This window comes from Cajanus cajan, chromosome 10, assembly GCF_000230855.2.
Source record: "Cajanus cajan strain Asha chromosome 10, NIPB_CcT2T_4, whole genome shotgun sequence".
In the NCBI taxonomy this organism is placed as follows: domain Eukaryota; kingdom Viridiplantae; phylum Streptophyta; class Magnoliopsida; order Fabales; family Fabaceae; genus Cajanus; species Cajanus cajan.
The window spans coordinates 48,119,306-48,143,748 of NC_138526.1; the positions used below are offsets into that span (position 1 = coordinate 48,119,306).

General features: G+C 30.4%; 3 protein-coding genes and 1 long non-coding RNA gene across 5 annotated transcripts; 2 read left to right on the forward strand and 2 right to left on the reverse strand.

The window, feature by feature from the left end:
• Positions 1–758: 758 nt before the first annotated feature.
• LOC109806733 (exocyst complex component EXO70H1) lies at positions 759–3,056 on the reverse strand. Its single transcript, XM_020369228.3, has one exon. It carries the CDS (start codon positions 2,871–2,873, stop codon positions 1,098–1,100), a length of 1,776 nt encoding a protein of 591 aa, XP_020224817.1. The 5' UTR covers positions 2,874–3,056; the 3' UTR covers positions 759–1,097.
• Positions 3,057–15,411: 12,355 nt separating this feature from the next.
• Positions 15,412–16,656, reverse strand: LOC109806445 (large ribosomal subunit protein uL29). 2 transcript variants are annotated; one of them, XM_020368855.3, is made up of 3 exons: positions 16,450–16,649; positions 16,194–16,350; positions 15,461–15,681 (listed from the first exon to the last, which is right to left on the reverse strand). In XM_020368855.3, exons 1-3 carry the CDS (start codon positions 16,587–16,589, stop codon positions 15,607–15,609), a joined length of 372 nt encoding a protein of 123 aa, XP_020224444.1. In that variant the 5' UTR covers positions 16,590–16,649; the 3' UTR covers positions 15,461–15,606. The 2 variants fall into 2 exon arrangements, with proteins under 2 accessions (XP_020224443.1, XP_020224444.1); XM_020368854.3 differs by having other exon boundaries at positions 15,412–15,681; positions 16,194–16,656.
• Positions 16,657–16,978: 322 nt separating this feature from the next.
• LOC145952682 (uncharacterized) lies at positions 16,979–20,649 on the forward strand. Its single transcript, XR_014430200.1, has 4 exons — positions 16,979–18,007; positions 18,210–19,099; positions 19,565–19,613; positions 20,135–20,649. It is a non-coding gene; the product is annotated as an uncharacterized LOC145952682 (long non-coding RNA).
• A 649-nt stretch (positions 20,650–21,298) lies between these two features.
• Positions 21,299–22,670, forward strand: LOC109806693 (uncharacterized). Its single transcript, XM_020369166.3, has 2 exons — positions 21,299–21,824; positions 22,200–22,670. The coding sequence occupies exons 1-2, from the start codon at positions 21,407–21,409 to the stop codon at positions 22,388–22,390; spliced, it is 609 nt and encodes a 202-aa protein (XP_020224755.1). The 5' UTR covers positions 21,299–21,406; the 3' UTR covers positions 22,391–22,670.
• The last annotated feature ends 1,773 nt before the right edge of the window (positions 22,671–24,443 follow it).

The window sequence follows — 24,443 nt, forward strand, 5'->3', positions numbered from 1 at the left end:
TTCTATAAGTTACTCGTTGAATTAGGAGAAAAAAAACTTCATTAAAGGTATTTATATATATATATATATATATATAAAGTTAATGCAAGATAAATTTTAGAGATTTTGTTAAAATGACTAAGCAGCAAGATTTTTTTTTTTTGTTGATAATTATCTTAAACTTAGTTTTGAACTTATATAAATGTTTTGCTGTCATGGTTCATTGTTAAAATGAAAACAATTTTGTTTCATTTTCTTTTAATAAAGATGCTGATATTATATATATAAACAGCAATACAATGTGGAATATGTTACTAAATCGTTAGATTAGCATTTGAATAAACTATTCATATGAGTATGAGCATAACTTGTGTTTTTAACATACTTTCTAGCATACTTAACACACAAATTTAGATATCTAGAAAGGATGTTTCGGCATTCATGAAGAATAACTCCCAATTTAGAATTATCTGAAAAATTGGACTGAATTTTATCAACTGCCTCCCTGCAATCCATTTCAAACATGACATAAGGCATATCAAAATCAATCACCCATTTTTAGGCTTGAAGTAGTCCCAATCCAAAAGTTTTTCCTTCAATCGTCACTATGCAAAGATTTATCCAAGATGTTCTAGCTATCATGAATTCACCTTGATCATCTCTCACACATATACACCCAGCGGAATAAAAGTAGTCATCTACCTTGATCATCTCTCTAACACACACACTTGTTTTTTTATGTTTAAAATTCCAAATTTATTTATAAGAGTGCAAAAGCATTTTATAATGCACTGTAATTGTATATCATATTTTTCATTTCTTTACACCGCTTTATTTTACAACATTATTAAAATATATAAGTGAGAGTTTTAAATTATGTGATATACTCTATGTAATCAATGGCAGGTTCGGAATTTAGAATAAAAAAAATAACAACATTCTGCAATAGTGCAGACATATCTAGGATCCCAGGTACCATACGCACGGTGTCTCTGTACAGTGTACACAAAATCCTATACAGTATCGTATCGTGTCCTCATCTGGGCCACTTTCTTGTCTTTACCGTTAACCAAAAACCCAATAAAGAAACAACCGGTGGGCCCATCATGTTTTTCAAGTCATTTTGCTACGATTGGAGGAGGAGAAGGACCACGCCACGAAACGCTACGCGATTCTCCACTCCCACACAAAATCTCGCCAAGGTAATGCTCCATATCTTCGCTCCAAAACCCCGATACCGTTTCCGACCCGACCCGATACTTCCCGCACATCTCCTTGTAACGTGCCACCAGCTTCAAACCTATCGACGCTTTTATTTCCTCTCGCAGATTCGGGTCGGGTACGACCCACGTGGATTGTACCCTACACGCTTCATGGAACGCCGCGTTGAAACTCTCGAAGATTCCTCTGGCTTCCTCCGGCGTTGGATTTTCCGGCAGCAACGGGAAAGCCTTGCTCCATCCCACGCGCTCGTACTTGGAAACGTACTCTTTCACCTTCGCTTCGTGCTTCGTCAACCACTCTTCCCCGAGGATGAACCCTAGGTTCGATTTGCGGACCTTTACGACGACGTATTGCATGTTATTCGCCAGGAACAGGTAAGAGAGCGCAACGTCCTTGTAGAGCTCCGCTTTGCCGTCGAGCTTGCAGAGGACCACCAGAATCAGCCACGCGATCCGTTCCGCTATCTCCGACGACCGATTCTTCTCCTCGCGATCAGGACTGCGGTAGTAAGACTCCGGCAGTGGATTTTGCGGCCAACCGGCGACGATATCCGCCAGCGCGTCGCGGTAATCGGCGAGGAACGCGATGTAGTTCATGACGTAGCGCGTGAGCGGGTGGATCCCGCCGCCAGGGACTGGAATCCTGGAGGATTCCTTCTGAATCGCGGATTCGAAGTCCGTCAGCATCGTCCGAACGGCCTCGCCGAGTTTCACCAGAGAAGCGGTGGCCTGAGACCGGACGGAGGAGGTTGGTTCCGACGAGAAGATGGACGCGATTTGGTTCCAGTTTTCTGACATGGCTTCGTACATGTCCAGCGTCCTGAACATTTTCTCAGGCGTTTTCTTGCACCTCGCCACGTTCTCCGGAAATCCGAAGAGCGACGCGGCGCCTTCTCTGCAAACCGCGGCGAAACATGACTCGGCGATCATCCTCTCCGGCGAACCGAAAACATAATCGCAGAGCGTTTTCTCGGCGTGAAACAGAGTGCGGACGGCGATTTTGACAGCGTTGAGCCAGCACTTAATCTTGGAGTGGAGCGTCTCCCAGTCCATCTTCTGAACCTGAGAGAAGCTCAGCCTCTCCACTCCGAGATGATACAGCGCCTCATCCACGACCGATTTTCTCATCAGAATGTAAACCTTGACGCACTCTTTTCTGTAGCCAGCGGAGACCATGCACTCCGCAATGGCTTTCAAGTCCGCCATGGCGACCGTGGAGACAGAGTCTCCGGCGAAGCGGAAATCGTCCTCGGAGAAGTCGTCGTCGTCGTCGGAGACGCTGCTGCTCCGGCGGTCGGTGGAGGCGACGGATTCGGGATCCAAATTGTCCCTGTTTTGGGTTAATATTCGGTAGAACTCCATCTGGAGTCTGTTCATGGCGAGTTGCATTAGGGATTGGGCTTGGATGAGGCTGAGGGAGGAGGAATCCCGTGCGACGAGGTACTGCATAGTGGTTTGCAGGCTCACGACGGCGTCAAGGTACTGTTTGGCTTCTTGGCGCGTGTTCCTGAAAAGAGGAGCGGAAGCGGAATTATTTGGATCCCATTTGGAGATTAGGGAACGAGCGGTTTCGATGTTTTCGTCCATTAATGAGTCTGAGAAGGTCCTCGAGGGAGGTGGCAACGGTGTCGTTTTGGAGAAGAAGATGTTTCTGAGTCCCATTTTCGGCATTTTAGTTTGAAAAAAACGGCCACTCAGTGTGAGTTTCAGTTCCTTTTGGGTGTATTTATAGATGCGTTTAAGATTCCATTCATTGACCCTCTGACAATATGGCAATTAATGTGCAAACGCGGTAGAAGAATAAAATGTGAACCTAGTTTTTGTTTTTTCCTTATGAATTTTACGGCTAGGTTTAACAGAATGAGTGAACTGGGAGGGAAGAATCTTTCTTAAACACGTACAGTTCACAACTTGCTTTCAAATTGTGTTTCTAAAGCGTGTCATCAATTATGGGAAATATGATCTTGGGTTCTTTTATCGTACTCAAATGATTTTTCTCGAACCACTGTTTCTCTTTTCTAAATCCCTTTTTTAGTTTATTTTCGAAAACAGTATCTGAATCAAATGATTTTATTTAAATTCTTTAACAAAAATAGATACTTATAGTAATTATCCTTTAACTTATATCAAAAGGAGTATTATAGTATTTTGGAAAAATTTGTAAAAATTAAATTATAATTATCAGAGTTGAGTATTAATTGTTTAATCTTTAAATTTAAAATAATTTTTAATGATGTTATTGAATAAATAGCATCAACAGTAATAAAAGGTGTGGAACAAATCAAATGATCTTATTTAACTAGAGTTATATATTCAAATCGTGAATAATCAATTTTATCCGGACTCACAAAAATAATGAAATGCACATCTACCCAAAGTATGTAGGCAACACCATATGACAACAAGAAAGTTTGAAGAAAAAAAAGTGTTATGTACCCAAAACGGGCCGTTCCAAACTCGGAACGGGCTGTTCCAAATTTGGAACAGGCTGTTCCAAGTCAGTTAAAAGACCTACAACCCTAATCAGGAGCAGGGCATTTCGATCTTAGAACGGGCAGTTATTAATTTAGAACGGGCGTTCCAATATTGGAACGGGCCGTTCTAAGTGACTGAAAGGATCTAAAATTCCTTAAGCGGAACGGGCCGTTCCAAATTTCAGAACGGCCCGTTGCACGCTTAGAACGGGACGTTCTGAATTTAGAACGGGCCGTTCCAGAGTCACATTTTGCTTGTAACGGTATGATCCAGAACGGGCCGTTCCGATTTCGGAACGGGTCGTTCTGGTCAAGTCTGATGTCTATAAATAGACGCGTTGGGCACAGTTTTCAGGACCGGGAAAAATTTCGTCCAGTACACTTTAGAGCTCGAATTTTTTTTTCTCTCTCTCCCCCTCTCTTTTGTATTTCTTGAGATCTGTGAGACACCTCTGTAGTGTGAAAGGTAGCCAAAAAACATCTTCTTGATCATCATATTCGAAGATTCATCTCATTTGGTATCGTTCTTTTCTTAACTTTTTTTTTTCCTTCTTTTTTATTTATTTGTTTATTTTATTTATTTATTTATTTTTTGTTTATTTGTTTATTTATTTTTTGTTTATTTGTTTATTTATTTTTTGTTTATTTGTTTATTTCTTTTTTTTGCCTTTAAGATTATTATTTATAAAAATATTTAATATACGACCAATAATAATGTTAAGTGAATAACATTTTTATCCTTAACATTATTAGGACCTAGGAGTTTAATGACTAGTCATTTGCTAGCTTAAACTCTCCTTAACAAATTTCTTCTTTTAAAAAAATAAAGATATGTTGCAACCAATAATGTTAATTAAGTAGCACTTCTATTTTTAACATTATTGGAGAGATTTATTGATTAGCCATTTGCTAACTTGAATCCTTATGCAAAATCTATTTCTTTAGATAAAAATATAAAAATATAAACATAATTTTGTTTTACGTATACATTATTTTTATGGTTAATGATATTAATTGAGTAGCATTTCTACCCTTTAATATCATGTAAATCTTTTATTATCAACAAATAAAGATCAATAACATTTGATTGAATAACAATTCTATCTTTCATGTTATTGGAGGGGTTTATTGATTAGCCATTTGCTAACCTAAATCCTTATGATGTTTTTTTTTAATAAAAAAATATACAAAATAAACATCTCTCATATTTAAAAAAAAAAAAGATATATATATATATATATATATATATATATATGTATACACCTTTTTGAGGAATAAAATAAATGTTTATAAATTTATACAATTTTGCGCAATTAATTAAAGGTACGGGCGTTGTAGGGTGCTACTACAAGAAAATGACGATTTTGCGACGGTTATATGGCCTACATTGCGACGGTTAGAACTGCCGCAAAGACAACATTGCGACGGTTTGGGAACCGTCGCAGAATCGTCCGTCACCAGGCAATTTTGCGACGGTTATCAGAACCGTTGCACAAACCGTCGCAAAATTGGAATTGCGACCGTTTCATCAACTGTCGCACCAAATGCCTCTATATTAACATTGCGACCCTTTCATCAACTGTCGCACCAACTGCCTCTAAATTAATATTACAACCCCTTTTTTTACCCGTCGGAAATTATAATTTTTTTTTATTTTAATAAATTTATTAATGTAACAATCCTCATATTTTGGCCTTTCAATGATTTTATTTCACGATATTTCACTGTTTAGCATGTTTTATCCTTACTTGTGTAATTTCTGGGAAACTTCCCAGAAGGTCACCCATCCCTGTACTACTCCAGGTCAAGCACGCTTAACTGTGAAGTTCTGATGAGTAAGCTACCGAAATGTATATGTATGTTGTCAGTATAACTTGTACAAATTAATTCATTTAAGTCATCCTCAAATATACAATATCATATTTGTACTATAATAATAATATATAATAATTTTATATTACAAATAATAATAATAATAATAATAATAATAATAATATATTTAGTTATTCTTTATTTATATGTACTTACTTTTATAATTAACATCTACTTATTTCGATTTAAAATTATAATTTAAATTATTTAAATTTTTTAATTTATAATGACAATATAATTTATAAAATTATAAATATTTATTTATTACATACTTATAAATTAAATTTTAATATTTTAAATAAATTATTAATTAATTTAATATATTTATTTACCTTAAATCAAACATATAAAATTCAAAAAAAAATGTATTTATCCTTATTTTATTTTCTAATTATCAACTATTAATAAAATAATAACTTAAAATCTTATCTAATTATATATAATATTCTCATATCAAATTTAAAACTAGATATTAGTTATACAAAAATATTAAGATCATATAGTAAATTGTCAATAAGATTTTAGTTAAATAATTTAAAATAATTAATGTTTCAATTATATTGTTAATTAGAATAATTTATTCCAAAACTAATTAATTTTTTATATTAATTATTAGTAAAATTTAATAATTTTCAAATTAACAATTAATTGGATCGATGAAATTCAACACACACGATGAGTTATTGAGCGGAATAACTTTACCAAGAGTTATTTTGTAAGTTATCTTAAATCAAACATATAAAATTCAAAAAATGTATTTATCCTTGTTTTATTTTTTAATTATCAACCATTAATAAAATACTAACTTAAAATCTTATCTAATTATATCATAATATTTTCATATCAAATTTAAAACCAGTTCTTACATTTTCGACAAATATAAATTTTTCTGAAATATTCCATCAATAATATAGCTTTTTCTACAAAAATTTTCTCATCGAAAATATAAATTTTTCGACATATTTAAATTTGTTTTTATAAGAAATCATCTTCGATTAATATAACATTTTGTATATATGATTAACAGTAAAAGATTTTCAATTTAACGGTTAAATTTACAAAATTCACATTTAATATAAAGTTATTGAGTGGTTTAACACTTAGTAAAATTTACACTGATGTAATTATAAACCCCCTCATATATATATATATATATATATATATATATATATATATATATATATATATATATATTAAATGTGACTTTTACTAAGTATTACACCGCTCAATAACTTTATATTAAATGTGAATTTAGTAAATCCAACTGTTAGATTGAAAGTTCATATCTCTCATAGATTATATATACAAAACTTTATATTAACCCAAGATGATTTGATACTTCATTTTTATAAAACAAAATTGATGTAATATATTCATTTCAAAATACACTAAAATATAAACAATTTGATTACCTTCCAGTTGTTGTTCAATTTTAACAAAATTTGATATACACTTATAAAGTGATATGAACTTTCAATTTAACGGTTGGATTTACAAAATATACATTTAATATAAAGTTATTGAACAGCATAATACTTAATAAAAGTTACATTGGTATAATTATAACCCCCTATATTATATATATATATATATATATATATATATATATATATATATATATATATATATATATACAGGGACGGATGTACGTTTGGAATAGTGGGCACTTGCCCCACTACTATTTGACATATACATAATTTTTTATCTAAAAAAATAATATATTTTAAAAAATAAAAATTATATTCTAATAAAATAAAAATATAGATTCAGAAAAAATGTTTATTTATTTTATATCTATTAAATTTTTGAAAGAAATTAATTCTCATGTAATAAAATTTTTTCTTAATAATGAATTAATTTTTAAAAAAAGTTTAATTATAATATATATATGTATATATATATATATATCTTAATATTCACATATATAATGTAATATATTAAAATAAAAAGTTTTTTGATAAAATAAAATTTTTACCATGCATGTTTATCTTTTGTGTTTTTTATTTATTGTATACGTCGATTGAAAAAATCAAAATAGTAAAATTGTATATATTGATTACAAAAATCAAAATAAGAAAAATCAGAAGATTTATGTTCCATTTAGAATTGTTATTATAAGATATATTTTAAAATAAATTATCATCTAAAAATATATATTAGATATTAAAAACATATTTATATCATAAATAAATTAAAATGGATTTTTATAAAATTTAACATATTTATTTTTATATTTTTAATAGTGTTAAAAAGATGGACATTTAAAATAAAATTTATAAAATTTAACATTGTAAATTATTCAATAATATGTGATGTGATAACTCAAAAATTAAGTTATAAAATGATAATTATACTTATTTATATACTCTAACACATCTTACATACAAGATAAATTCATAAGTTTGTTGAAAGATAAATTTATATTCTAGTCACGATTTTGAAATTATATAAAGAAAAAAAAATCGTGTACCTCATGTTAAAGAAAGTATATATAAAATTGTTAATAAAATATAAGTTCATTAAGATAATATACATAATACTTAAAAAAAAAAACTTTTAAATTCTAATAAAAAAAATGCTGAAATTTTTGCGACGGTTTATGACTAACTGTCGCAATGTTAAATTTGCGACGGTTTATGATTAACTGTCGCAATGTTAAACTTGCGGCGGTTTATCATAAACCGTCGCAATGTTAAACAAATTTTGCGACAGTTTATGATAAACCGTCGCAATGTTAAACAAATTTTGCGACGGTTTACGATAAACCGTCGCAATGTTGAACAATTTTGCGACGGTTTTGAAAAACTGTCGTATGAAGGGTCGCAATATCAAAGCGATGACGGTTTCTAGACAACCGTCGCAATTTGTCCGTCGCAATTTATCATTTTTCTTGTAGTATAATACCTTCCCTACACGTAATCGACTCCCGAACCCAACTTTAATTTTAAATATTATCTTTTAAAGGGTTTTCCAATGTTTTTCCCTTGAAATAAAATATTGGTGGCGGCTCCATTGAAAAGAAATGTTAGCGTCATCCTGTCGTGATCCCGGTTACGACACAAATGTTATTTTAGGTTAAGTTGATTTGACTTTTTTAAATTATTATTTTATGGTCTAACTTAACTCATGTTAAGTGATCAGATCAAATTAGTCTAATTAAAAAAATACATTTAAAATAATTAAATCTATTTTTTTTACAATAAAAAAATAAAAAATATAATATAATTAGTTGATATTATATATTATCATGAAACACTTAGTTAATTTTGTACGATCATAAAACTATCATTATAAGTTAATTACAAAAATTTATTCTATCAATATTTCAATATAAATTATGTTGATTCCATTTAGTATTCTTTTCTTTGGAGTTGGAAGTCTAACTTGGTTATTTTCTAAATCATATTTTATTGTCCATAATTTAATGCTCAAATAACATGATAAATAATAATTAAAAGTCACAAAGCAAATATAGTGACAATGAGTCTATATTGTCATTCTGAGTACAAACACAAGCATATTGTGTCTTCTTTGACAAACGGATCAAAGATAATGAGTGATGGAGTCAAGGTGTCAAGAGGATAATGAGATTATAAAAGCAGTGAAACTCTCACAACAATTAACCCTAACTCTAAATTCGTGACTATAAATTTGTAAGCAAATACAAAAAATGTAAAAGACTACTATTTGTAGTACTATTATATTTTATTATATTATTTTATAACATAATATTATTTATATATTGATATTAACTTAGATTATTTCAATTACTAGTTTAACAAATGAGTCTATAAGCCTACATGTAAGCCTAACCTGCGCTTGTTTGGTCTATTGGGCCAAGTAGACTAGGCTAAAATGATTTGATTCTATTTCGATCATCTTTTTTAAGACTTAATAACTTGACCTTATTTGTAGGCTAACCTAATCGACTAAGGGTTCAAATTGATAGTTTTAAGTAGCAACAATAACAATAATAACAAAGGAAAAAAATGAGTATGATTTTAGTTAATTTTTAATATAAAGTTATTTAATTTAATGATTAAGATCAATTTTTTTTGTCTTAAGAATTTCACTATCATAATTATATATATATATATATATATATATATATATATATATATATATAAAATGAGAGAGAGCTTTCTCTAGGAGTGAGAAAAAATAATTTTGATTATTAAGTTTTATTATGAATGGTGAAAATTAAAATGAACAATTTCATGTGACTTTTAAACGGTTAAATGAGCTTTACCATACAATTACATATAGGGTTGGATAGCCCAGATTTTTCAATCTCTTTCATAAAAAAAATGGTTTTCTCACTGAGTAGTTGTGTATATTTTGCTCATGAAGAAGATGTTTATATAAATTTAGTATAGTAATTAGTTAAAGAAAAAAGTTATCCATACCTATACCTAGTCTACTCTTACAGGTTTGGTTTCGAAAAGTTCGAACTGAACTCTGCCTGTGCGTTGATGTGAAGCATGAAACTAGATTCAGGAATTAGTCCCACTTATTTAGTTTTAGTGCCGTCGGCTTTATTTAATATTTATTATAATTGTAGTTATCATTTACTATTAAAAAGTTCGTGACCAAGTATTTTCCCACAGTTTTTTAATATATATTCATAATTAACGACTATATTTTGATCATATGGGGTGTGCATAGTTTATGCATATCAATAGGAAGCAAGATGACATATACGTACGTGAATAATGTCATGAACCAGTCAGAATGGAACATACCATTTGGAAGTTACGATCCTTTTGCAGTTTTAAGCCTTTGGAAGTGATGAATGATTATGATTATTTAACTAAATAAATTACTCTCACTTCCCACCTATTCTGTATGAACTTGTTAAACAAAAATATATATAAAATCAACACAATATTCGATCTTCTTACCTTGCAAATATATAGCCTTATTATATCTAATCACTAAATAGCATAAAAAAAATATTTTCTTAAACATTATACAAAAATTTCTTTATGAAATGATTTTTCATTTTATTATTATCTTTTTATGCTACTTTAGTGTTATTATAAGCTTACCGTCTATCAACAAGTGTGTGATCCAACTTATATACAATTATTTTGAGTTTGGAGAATACTTTTGTTAATAGTAGTCTTATTTAATTTGAAAAGGAATATTGTTTCGAGTAAATAACATCTGTACTCTCAAAAATAAAATAAAATAAAAAAATAAAAAAAATTTACTTAAAATTTGTTTTTCTCTCCCTATAATAGAGACTGTAATCTACCACGATATATATACCTCGTTTTGTTCTAATACTGTGTGGTTCATATTGTTTGACATGCACAACACAACTTGCAAATTGCCAGTGAAACATGCTTACGTTTGGTGTTAATTAAAATGGACCACTTCCCTCCTTTAATGAATTTCTTTCTTAGTTCGTCCTTTCTGGTCAGCTTTTTGTGCTTCTGAATTCTATATCAGAGATTCTAAATATACAGTTACCCCAATTCCATTTTTCTTAGTTCATACATTATTTCATTTACTTACGGCACTAGTACTTTTCTTAAAATCAAATGTTATATTTCCACGGTCAATTGATCATGTAATTCTCGTTTTTCTTCTAATTATATGAATAAGGAGTGTAGATTTTTTCTCTCCCTGGATTTATATTATTTCTTTATAATTCATTTTCCTTTTCTTAAGTTAACTCTTTCCATTATATTCGTGTCAAAAAAAAATCCCACTACATCATTTTTTTATCTCATATTTTTCTCTCCTCTTTCTATTTCTTTACGGTGTAAAAAATTGTAAAAGTAAAAAAACAAAAAAATTACTTGTTAACTGTTTGCTTCACTCTTCATTTTGATAAAGTCTTTGCAGATTTGCAGTGAATCGGAGATCACCGGCCTTCTTCTAATTTTATAGTATTAATTTTGAAGGTATTTTCTATTTTTTCGTTTTTATTTATAAAAACAAAAACAAGGTCCAAGGGCAAAAAAACTAATTTATTATTTGTATAAAAATGGCTATAATTATTTACTGGTGAAGAGGTTAGAATGAGAATTTAGATTTGATACTCATATAAATTAAAATTTAACTTAAATTTCGATTTTTTTATAGTGGTATGTTAAAAATAAAATTAAAAAAACACACACACAAAAAGGTCAACTTATAACAAAGTTGTCATTGTTAGAATAGTGGATTAAGCCTAACTCAACCCTACAAAATCAGATTGTAAGGTGAGGGTTGCTTTCCACTTATATACTATTCAATTGTCTAATCTCTAGTCGATGTGAGACTTGAGTTTTTCTCAATAGTCATTTGTGAATAGTGGGGTAAAAATTATAAATATACAAATTCAATTTCTTACTTCTCAACTTTTATCTTTTCCGCCCCTATTATAAGATCTATATTTTTTTTATTGATAAAATAGTGTCTCTTTTTTACCAAATAAATCTTCTTTTTTTTTTTTGGTCAATCTTGTGCTGAGAATAACTTGTATGCATATAAGTCTTTATTGCTACGCTTATCAATCTTATTGTACGCATAACGCATCACACTAATAATTATTTCATCTAATATTTTAAGTTTTAAATTTTCTAATTATATGATATGTGTGTGTGTGAGAGCACACTCAAAATGAAATTGAAAAGCAAGAATGTGGCGTGCAAATTAAGTACGATGCAATTAAGAGAACAGTCAAAGTCATTCAAAGTAATTAACCGCGCCATTTTCTTTTCTTGTTCTTTAATTTAAAGACATGGTTGATCTCGCCTTTTGTAAATTTATTTATTTTTGAATGATTCCGATTATATGAATATAATTTTGATTAAAAAATAATTATATTTTAAAAAATTATCTTAAAAATAAAATTGTGATAAGTTTTAATATAGTTTAATTTTTTACACAACGTGAAACATTCTTTTTTCTTTTACAGTTTATCTCAAAAGTATTGCACACGGTCAATTCTATTCCAAATTATACATATGTATTTATTTAATTACTTTGATGGAAAATGGCGTTAGTCAAAAGCCCCACAACACAACAAGTGCAACTCATATTGGAGGGCTATTATAATTAAAGCTACAAACCTATAAGTAGTCAAGTTTGTTCTCTTTGGGCGGTTTAGGGCAAGCCACAACTTATATGAAATTAAATAAATATTAATAGCCAAAAATAGAATTCAGCCTACCATATTATTTACTCCATCTACCTCACTTTGCTTACTAGTGGAGGGCATTGGATATAGTTTCAACTTTCAATTGCTAAGCCACATTTATTAGGAGGGACAAACCAATGCACTCGTCTCAGGAAAGTCAAATTATGGTGAGAATTTGCTATATTAATCTTTCTGACGACTAATAATAATAAATCATATATAAATAATCACTATGATAAAATTAAGCAACAATAGAGCATGGATTGGAGATGAACTTCCCATTACATCACATAACAGAAGTTGACTAAGACATGCACGAGAGCTGTCAAAGAAAAAGAAAAGAAAATTTCTCCAAATTGCAGGCAATGTTGGCTAAACAATCGCTGCATTTGTTGCATTCTCTAAAAACATTCTTCACTCAAAACCTCAAATCCCTCCCAGCAACTTTTTTTGACAAGCAAGACCCTTTTAATTAATGAATGAATCACTTCAACTTCTTCTTTATCATTAAAAAAACTTTACCTATTTTTTTTAAAAAAAAATTATAAAACTCCTCATCACTTATAAATACTAGATTCATTACTTGAGTGATATAATACGGATTATTTTAAAAACTTGAGTAATGTAATATCTGTCTTTTTCTCATGATGATAATTGTCATATAATTTAGATTGGTTTTTATGTTATGAATCAATAAAATTATGCTTCAATCATGGTATGTATTTCTTAAATAATTTCATTTTATTTAATGATTTATTTGAAAAACTAACTATCCATTTAATGACAATATCATCATTTAATTTTATTATTAAAGTACCGAAATACAGATATAATTTTGTAACTTTATACCACTAGTTGCATCAGATAAAGGCAACTTGAAAATATATAGCTTAAGTAAATTATATATATATATATATAAGTTAATATAATTATTGACCATTTAATTAGCAGAAATAGTACTCACTTATCAGTTTTACGCATTAACAAATTTCTTCACCCTATTGTCCCTACTCCAAAAAAAGAGTTCATGAAATCCATTTTAATAATTTTTCATGTATCTTAAGATTGAATGTTCCCTTTAATCAGTTTTAAATTCTCTTAAATCAAAAGGATTTAGCCTAAATTAATAAAGCGTAAGATTACAAATATGGAAAAGAAAATGAAAATAAAACGGTGTATACCTATAGTTTAATGACTTCTTATTAGGTAGTCTTGGACAAATGCTCGAAAGGAAAGCGTGTGGGTCTGATGAAAGAAATTGGGATTTGGTATTTATAGGAATTCACCAACTGTAGCTGCAAACAATTGTTAAAAAGTTCGTCCAGCTAAACCAGCACCATCATAATAAAGACCCAACACGCCATGATTGTTAAACTATCTGTTTGATTAATTGTAATTAAGCCTGAATTGTCATGGCAACATACATTTTCACAATTACAAGTAGAACTTAATATTACAATTTCCAATTTTATTTTTTTTTATCCATAAAAATTCCATTATCGATATTAGAGTTCAAATTTAATATTTTATGCATGTTATCACAACCTTAACCACTAAGTCTACCCCATTAATTAATCTTTAATTTTAATTTTAATTAACACAAATAATTCATACATTCATTTCTATATTTTAAAAGAATTTGACAAATCAAAAATATTTTACCCTTACAAATATAGAGATTTAGGGCGATTCTTTGACTTGAAACATGAGGTAGAGACATATTACTCCTTGAGACTATCCAAACTATCATATCTTGGTATGATAAAATTAAGTTTCCGTATACCATTAAACATAATAATATGGTTGAACTTGATAGATTAATTTGTCAATTTGCCTATTCTTTGTGAGTTTGAGTTAGATAATAAATTCATCTACAGATAAACCTATTAATTTGATAGGTCAATCCATTGATCCATTTTTCTTTTGTTTTATGCTTTTAAAAAATAAGATTGTAATGAATTCATGCTGTATTAATATTTTTATTTTATAACTTAACTTTTATTTTCTATGTACTTATTTTTATTTTATATGAAATAAAAATATATTATTTTAATAAATTTTTTACTAACACATTTTGATTATAGTGCCTAGTTTTAATAAAAAATATATTCCCTTAACTCTTTACATGAAAAAAAAAAAAAACCTTTGATCAACTTTACAAATAATAATGATATTATATGTTAAACTTGTAATGCATGTTGAAATGTTTTTTTTTTTTTATATAAATTTGAATGAATTTAAAGTAGATCAATTAAAGAAAAAATCTCAATCCATCGATTTTAACTCACCAACTTTCGCCAATCCACTACCAAGTGAAATAGATTACATTATTAAACCTGTTTTCCTTACTCACTTTGTCATCCTTACATATCGTTCAGCTGAGAGCCCATTGGAACGGCAGGAAAAATCAATACAACTATTTTTTTTTCTTGTTTACCAAAAATGAATCACAATTATCAAGTGATTGTTAAATGGGGTAGCAAAGTGACATGATACTCAATTAAGCTTTGGCATTTACAGTTTTCTTATGGTACATTAGGCCACCGAAAATGCCATTATTCTCTTGGTTTCAGATATCAGTCCAAGCAGTCATTTTGTCAACACTATGGGCCAGTTCGGTGAGCAGAAAAATTCGCAAACGAGACTCCAATACATCTTTATAAACAAAAATGATCTATGAATCTTATTAAATGATGAATTGTGTATACAAAAGAATATAGATTACCTTGGGTAGTAAAGAAATTGAAAATTTTCATATGATGAAAAACCAAAAGCCAGAGTAAAACAAGCTAACTTTTAATTTAGTTTCATGGTGATTAAGATACTAGGAAGACACGGCATAAAAGCTGAGCGGCCAGGAACAAATTGTATGTCAAATAACAAATAGAAAGTGACACCAAAATTATTATCTGTATGTGGATAAATATTACACTTTAAGTGCATATTTTCGCAGTGGAAAATACAATTCCTTCTTCTTCTCACGCTCTGTCTTCAATGATACCTGTATAAAAAATTAGAGCAAATTCATGAAGCTACGTTAAATAAGAACCCTATACCGCTATACGGCCAGCAATATCTATCTCATTCATCAACTACAGATTGGACAACAATCTACAGAAAACATCAGAAGGGAACATTATGCTAATTACGATAAGCCCCCACAAATCAAAACAAGTAAACACCAGCCAAATAGAGACTGGACAACAATCAACCAGCATTTTACTCAACTCAAGGCCAATACTGATCTATGACACGTTTGGAAAGGAGCTGAAGCAAAGGAGGTATTGAAAATTGAAAACATGCATGGTACACAATACATCATTTCCATGATTCTTTTATCTTTTGTCAATCAACGAGTAATTTGAGGACATTACAAAATAAAATCCCCTAGACATTATCTATCAGCACTTCATCCAATTCACTTCTTTCTCTTTCAACCATAGCAATAGCAATTAGCAAACATAACAACATAATAAACAGAAAAATGCAACGAATGCAGGAAGAAAAAAGTACCTGGTGCTTGGTGAGGCGTCTTCTGATAGCCCTAGTCTTCTTGGGACGCAGATCCAAAGGCAAGTACTTTTTGTTCTTGTAAGCCTCCCTCAACGCTGCTTTTTGCTTCTGGGAAATCACCGTCAGCACCTGCGCTATCGAAAGCCGAACCACTTTTCTGCATTCACACGCAACAATTGCATTCGAATTTGTAATCAATTCAACTATATTAGGAATTATGGATTCGATATGAAACAGAGAGAGAGAGAGAAGGCACATTTTGGAAAGCTTGTTTGGGGCTCCGCCAGTGACCTTAGCGACGCGGAGAAGAGCGAGTTCTGCTTTGAGATCCTTCAATTGGTTGAGAAGCTCTGCTTTGGTTTTGTTCCTCAGCTCGTACACCTTCATTCTCGCCATTGCCAAACCCTACCTACCTTCACTCCTCTCCCCTAAAACCCTCATCTAATGTGCCCAAAAAACAACACATAACACAACACGGCTTAACCTATCAAGTGGATCTGGGCCCTTTTTGGGCCAAATCAGAAACTGGACCTCAGCCTCAATCACAAGGCCCCTTTTTTTTTCGTATTTGTAATTTTACTTTTTAAATATAATATTTTTCGCATATCACTTATCTTATATTGTCTCCGGTACTTATTATGAGCCGATGAAATCTTTTGGACTTTTCATAAGGCATCTTATAATTTTTAAAAATTATTAATTTTTTCTTTATTTACTTCTATTTAAAATTATCTGAATGTGTGTGTTTTTTTTTTTCTCACTTTTTAAACTCTCTCCAATTGATATTTATCATTTTTGTTGGTATTAATGTATAAGTTTTGATATGGATAAGATTTTCATACATCATAAAAATTTAATGATAAAAGGATAAAATTGGTAAATTATGATTTTATTTTATAAATTTAATAGAATCAAATAATATAATTATTTACATTAATCTGTACGATTTCGTTAAAAGTATCTTGTAATAAAAATTAGAAGGAATAATTGATATTTTTTAAGTTGTGCCGCATGAAATTTGTTTATTTATTTGTAATAATGTAATAATAAATTTTGAATCTAAGACTTAATATATATTATTAAACCTCCCAATTCAACTTATATTAGTATATTTGATTATATATTACGCTAAAAAGGTGAAAATCTTAATTAAAACTAAGTTAATCATCATGCATTTAAAAAGGTTAGATCACATCTATAAATAATACATCAAAATTAAATTTTGATTTAATAGAAAGCCTATAAAAAGATTATAATAAATCATAGATCTAAATTATTTTTTAATTTTATAGAATATGTTGGACCTATATATCTAAAATTTGTCTTAAATTATTTATTTCCATACTTATGATAAGGGAGGGAGCTGCTGTGATGGTTTAATTAACATGATGGATATATTTTTTTGTTGATGTGTATTATAACTCATTAATGAATATTACACATATTAGAATATTTTCTAAAACATTAATATAAAATTATAATTTACTAAAATATTTAAATTCTAATTCTATTTTATGGACTAAACTCGTGGAAGTTATGATGAGATAATTTCGAAAAAGGCTGAGCTGTACTTTTTAATTGTGGCTTAATTAGTTGATAAGAAAGAGATTCTTGTCAATCTTTTTACAACAAACTTCACACTATATATTGGGAGCAGAAGTGGAAGTTAACGAAAATCTTTTTCAAGTTTGAACTCCAACAGTGAAATAGAAAAAAGAAATGGGTCGACTTGTTTGGAAAGAGAAGGATAATTTAGCTGCGACGAATATAGTTGAGAAAAAGAAACGGGTCCACTGGACAAGAGAAGAACACTGGTATGTGTGTGAAAGAACTACATTTTGCATTTCTTTTTCTCTTAACAACGGTTTTTCTTGGATTTTTACTCCATGCGTTGCTTCTTTCTTGTTTTTCCAAATATATGATCACATTTCTTGAATGTTAAAAAGAAAAAGATTCTTGTTTTCAATTGTTAGGAATAAAGATTTTGAATATATATCCATTCTTTTTTGATGACAGGTTATTTCTGAAAGGCGTACATAAATATGGTAGAGGAAATTGGAAACACATTGCCCTGCATGTTGTGAAGACAAGATCTTCCAGCCAAATTGCTAGCCATGCCCAAAAGCATTATCTCCGCCAAGAAAGTGTCAAACAGAACAAGAAGAGGAAAAGATCAAGCATCCATGACATGACATTAGACTCTCACTTGCTCTCTTTAATTTGGAACAATTTTCCAATCCAATCCCTCAAACAGAAAAAAATGCCACACTCACCAAGTCATCACAACTCCACAGATCAACCCAACCCAATCCAACAATTACCATGTCACCACCAACTTCCCCTTTTCATTGACCAGCATTATACCAGGGTTCAACACCACCTTGACCAACACATGTTACAAGAATTAGAACAAGAGTTGAATCCACCACATAATATTTCACGATATGAAATGAGAGGCTTCAAGAATTGTGACTTCATGTAAGAAGAGTTAGATACTGTGTGATGGTCACTTGTTATGTCTTGTACTCTCTTCAGAATAAGTCAATAACACACATTCTACCTGCCCATTTCATTGAATCAATGAAATTCTGGAAATTTGATTGTATCATTTTTTTTCTTGAATAACACATCGTGGGTGTATCATTTTTTTTTATTTGAGGGATTGGATTGGAAAATTGTTCCAAAAAGACCAAGTGAGAGTCTAACGTTATGTCATGGATGGTTGATCTTTTTCTCTTCTGGTCCCTATTTGACTCTTTCTTGGTGGAGATAATGCTTTTGAGCATAGCTAGCAAGTTGGCTGGATTCACTAGAAGATTGTTAGAAAAAAAATATCAGAAAGGAGTCTTCAAAATCTGAGAAGATTGTATTACTCTTGACACACATCAGAGACACGAATTGAATCGGTAGTTTCTTTATCTAATTATAGTAGTGTAACTCTTAAGTATTAATTACATCACTTCTTATTAACATCATAACAATAACTCCTCAATTACTTAGTTGTTACCAAATAATAATATTGATAATGCATTTTAACTCATAATAACAAATTTTTATTTTCTAATTATTACTAATAGATATTCTTCTGTTTGTGTTTCTCAATTAAACTTGTTGGTTTATCTTAGATCTACACTAGGACATGACATATTTGTGGTTATAAGTGATATAATTATCTATTATGATTGATACACTTTGTGGATATTCAAATAGTAGTAGAACTGCTCACATATTTAAAATTTTATACTCACTCTATATGAATATGTACACTATGATGGATATTTAATGTTGCATGTGACACTCATTTTATCACTTTTAATTGGATGAATGAATATATCATTTCTAGATGCTCTTTTTGTGTTTGCATTTGGCAGTGACACAGACTCATAACTGGACGTGTGCATGGCTTGTTTTGTATCATAGGTACTCCCTCACTTCTTTATTATAAGAAAAAATAATTGGATGTATTAATAAAGTTAGTTATCTACATTAAATTTTATTGATTTATATTTTTTTTTTGTTATCTTTGTTATAAATGTTAAAAGAAATAATGTAATTAAAATATCATACATTAAAAAAGAAATATTTTAAGGAGAGTATTATAAAAATAATTGAAATTTGTTTATATATAAGTAAAAAAAATATTTTTTTATATATTAGAGAAGAGTACCAAATAGCTAATATTGTATTTTATATACCGTGATAACAAAAGAAGCAGCCATTTGCAAAATTTCAAAACTAAATGACCATTACACTAATAATATAATCTACCCTCACTCTTTCTTCTCACACAAACTTGTGTAATAGGAGGCCAATTAACCTAAGTTGGTGATACTAATGCTGCTAGTTGCAGGCTTCTGGAAAATAATTAAAGTCGTTAATTCCATAGGGTGACATATCATGTGGCTGACATAGGTCTTGTAACATGTAACATGTGGTCAAAGTTACAAGTGTTGATCGAAGTTACACGTGTTCCTGGCTAGTTGACGAGCTTGACAAACTTATAAAGAGAAACAAAGAGGGAAGAAATATAGCAAGACATAGGAATTTGAAGAACTCACATCTTTAAGGGCCTTAAAAGATCGACTGCAACTAGACAGGGTACGTTTCTTTTTGCACCCACGCAGAAATTAACGAGAGTCCATGTGCACTAGTACGTTACCCCAATACTTTTGCCTATTTATTCTATTTTAGTTTTAAGAATCATGCTCTAAAAGAATCACAACAAGCTTGTCAGATTAGTTTTATTTCATTGGAAGAATAAAAATTACTTATGCACCACAGCCTGAAGATAGTAAAATAAAGATAAATGGCAGGGTGAGAATTAATTGGGAAACAGAAAAAACACGTAATGATTAATCTATATATGCGCCATGCATGCCCTTTTGCCTAACAAAGATGCAACTTCTTTGTAATGATTTATTATACTATGGGGAAGTTTAAACATGAAACACTGATAAATTAAGACAAAAGTTGGCAATGATCAAGCTGGATATGCAGTAATTTAACAGCTTTATTTCATTAAAATGTATAATCTTAATGCTCAAAATTCAAGAATTGAATGTGAAGAGGAGCAACCTTCAAGATTTCGCAAAGTGATAATTTATTTAAAGCAAGTTCTTTATGGAAAAGTACCTGAAGTCCCGAACAAACACTGTCACACTGCCCTATGTGCAACAATGATATGTCCATAATGAAGTTGGTTGTCCTTAAAAAAGCTTTGTTGATTCCACAACTCTCACAGCAAATTAGATGAGCCCTCAAACTTGGAAAAAAAATAAATAAATAAAACTTACATGCAATATCGTAAGTATTGTTAATATTATTAAAATTTAATACAGTAATATATATAATAAATTCTTTTATTAAGTGTTATGTTAAAGCAAAACTCCAATTCTGACGAGAGAAATGAACTAGGAGTAGTATTGATGCATTTAAGTTTTGTGAAGAGAAAAGATAAAATGGTGTTGAAGATGGGATTCATATCATACGTTTTTCAAAGGAACTAGCCCACTACTTTGCAGAGAGACGTACACGTACATAGTACTATTTTAATTTTTTCACTCACCTTTCCTTTTCCCTCCCATCCTCCTTCAAGTTCAAAGTTAAAAGCAAGTTTAGTTGGCCTCATTGGGAAGGTCTTAACTCTTCAAACTCTTCGTTCATCCACTTCACAGCAAACCATTTCTCTCAACTCAAACATATCACAGCGAGCCATGAAAGGAATGAATCTGTTCTGCACTTCCACAGCAGTAACCTCTAGCACAGATCACCATTCCAAGGCACGTAGAAGCACCAAAAGGATTCGAAGGAAAAGCCAACTTGGCGTCCCTTGTTCATTCAGATTGCCTATTAATCCTAAGCCTCATAGCGAGAAGCACAGAAAGAGCTCAGCAGATAAGCAAAACGGTGACGCACGCAGAAAAAGCTCCGTTCAACTTAACAACCTATATAATAGTTCATCATCCTCTAGATATCTCCTCAGTGACACACCCTTCATTGATTGGGTGTCTGAATCTGATAAAATCCCCTCACACAAGCCCACCCTGCAAAATCAGGTTGTGGTTTTGAGGGTGTCATTGCACTGCAAGGCCTGTGAAGGAAAAGTTAGAAAACACATTTCAAAAATGGAAGGTCAGTCTTTTTCCTTCAATCCACTTTATAATAAATAACTCATGCACAATCCTCAACAAACATAGTTAAACTCCATTGGTAATGGAAGATCAACTTCCATACTATTTTTGGATCATCGTGTTATCTGATGTTCGAATCTATATACTTTGTTGATAATTTTCATTTTCGTTCTATAGAATCTTAAATAATGTTAACTACATACATATAATTGTAATAATTTCCACATTTTGATTAAAACATATATATCTTGTTAGATATTCATCCTTGTGGGTTTTATGGTTTCTTCAAAGCTTAAGAAAGTCAAAATTTATGTGGATGAATCTAATGATATAATTGACTAATAGTATTATATATGTGATTATGTGTATTGTGTAGGAGTAACATCATTCAATATAGACATGGAGGCAAAGAAAGTAACGATAATTGGACACGTGACACCATTAGGGGTTTTGGCAAGTGTGTCCAAGGTTAAGAAGAATGCGCAGCTATGGCCATCTCCAACTTCATCATCCTCATCATCTTTGCCATCATTGCCGATGTACGGCTCTATGGTCAACGCGAGTTAAATAAAAACTAACACGTAACTTTGTTGTTTGGTATGTATTATGTAACAGTTTTTATTGATTAATTACAAAGTTTGATGACCTGTCAAGCTTATAATGTTTGTGGAGTAAGATGTGTGAAAGGAATGCAGCTTTTTGTTGTTGTTTAGTGTTTTGTGATTGCTGAAGTTGAATGGTTTTTCAGTCCAATGTTTTTCTCTGTCTAACTAGCCCTCACCAAGAACTATAATTGTAAGTGATCGTATGATTATTGCAGTTAAATCAAAAGGTTCATGAGTATCAATCAGTGGCTTCAATTTCCTTTTTACTGTCAATGTTGTACTACCTCCCCTCCCAGCAATGCGACAGTAATGAACAGAGTACACTTTATGGTTGCATGGTTATGGTCTAGATCAAATTTGCCGGTGGTGGGGCTATATATTTTTCACGCCTTGTGTTTCATCTTTTTTGCTGTAGTTTGGAATATGATCCATTTAAACAATTTATGAGACAAAGCATTATGTGGAAAAGAAGAGAGTTCTATTCTATCTAACTTTAGTTTGCTGAATTTACTTTCCTTAGCGACCCGTTTGGTTGCTTTTATCTCTTTGACTAAATCATGGACGGCTGGAAAAGGAAAATGCCAGAACAAGTTGAAAAAAACATCTATGACCTATGCATGAACAGATTTGTTGGCATCAAATGATTAACCTCGTCTCATTATAACCGAATGATAACATTTGTTAAATGCTCACTATTATAATTTACTATACACTATCGGTGCATAGAATTTTTTTCTAATAAAAAAATATATCACAAGAAATTATATATGTAAAATGTTAAACCTAAAGTCTACATGGATATAAGCTAAAAAAGCTTTTAAGACTTTTTTTTTATAAAGAAAACTCTTTATTTTTAATAGAAAAGTTATTAAAAAAAAAAAAAAACTCTTATATGCTAGTTCTAAAAATGCTCCTAGTTGATGTGACTAATATCCCATAATATGGTAAAGCTAAGATTCAAATTCATGGTAAATTATTGATGTAATAGCCTAAATACACTAGAATGAGAAAGATTTATAATTTTATTCAAGTGCGAAATTATATAGTAGAGAATGACTTAAAGAAATTAATTTAATTAGTATTATCTATACCGATAAGATACATATACTTTTCGGTACATAGCTCATTATTGAAACATTCTATAATTAAGTATGCTTGACTTTGAGCGATTTAAGATGAACGACTTTCTAGGACAACATTTCAAAAAGTATGTGAATGAGTACAAAGCAGGCTAAAAATCTTGTGTTGGTTCGTGGAAATAGGACAAAACATGCTAAAAAAGTCTTATGTTAGTTTGTGGGGACAATCATTGATCCTAAAGGCAATCAACATCTCAAAAAGGGTTATGTATGGAGGGTTTTGACTAGTGAAGGGTTTTAACTAACGAGGAGTTATGTGAGTGTTATCATGTGAAGCGTCCTGAAGTGGAAGCGTTGAAACATCAAATCTAAGAAGTGTTACAAATGGTATCCAAGTTTGGTTCTCTCTTTTAGTACGGTATGGTTCGAAGACGAACAAGGTGGAACCTAGTGGGCTTCTAATAGACTGAGCACACCAGAATAAGAGAGTTATAGAGATTTATGCAAGTGTGAGACTATACAATTGATGATGACTTAAAAATATTAATTAATACTACTTATACCAACAATATGCATTTAGTTTTTGGTAGTTCATCACTTAAGAACTTCACAAAGTGTGCTTGACTTGAAGTGATTTAAAAATCAGTGACCTTTTAAAAAGTTTTCCTAGAAAGTATGTGAGTGAGGAGAAAAAATAGATTTTGCCTTCAAATGAAAACATACATGGAAAAAAATGGTATTAATGTAATAATATTTAATACTGTTAATGAATTATTAATGTAAATTAAAAATCAGTTTATTGATGTAAACATATAAAATTAAATTTAATAAAATTATTAAATTTTATATTTATTAAATTTAATAAATACAATAAATATTTAATTATTACATGACTTTTCATCTATCTATATACATATTAACTTTGCTATTAAAACG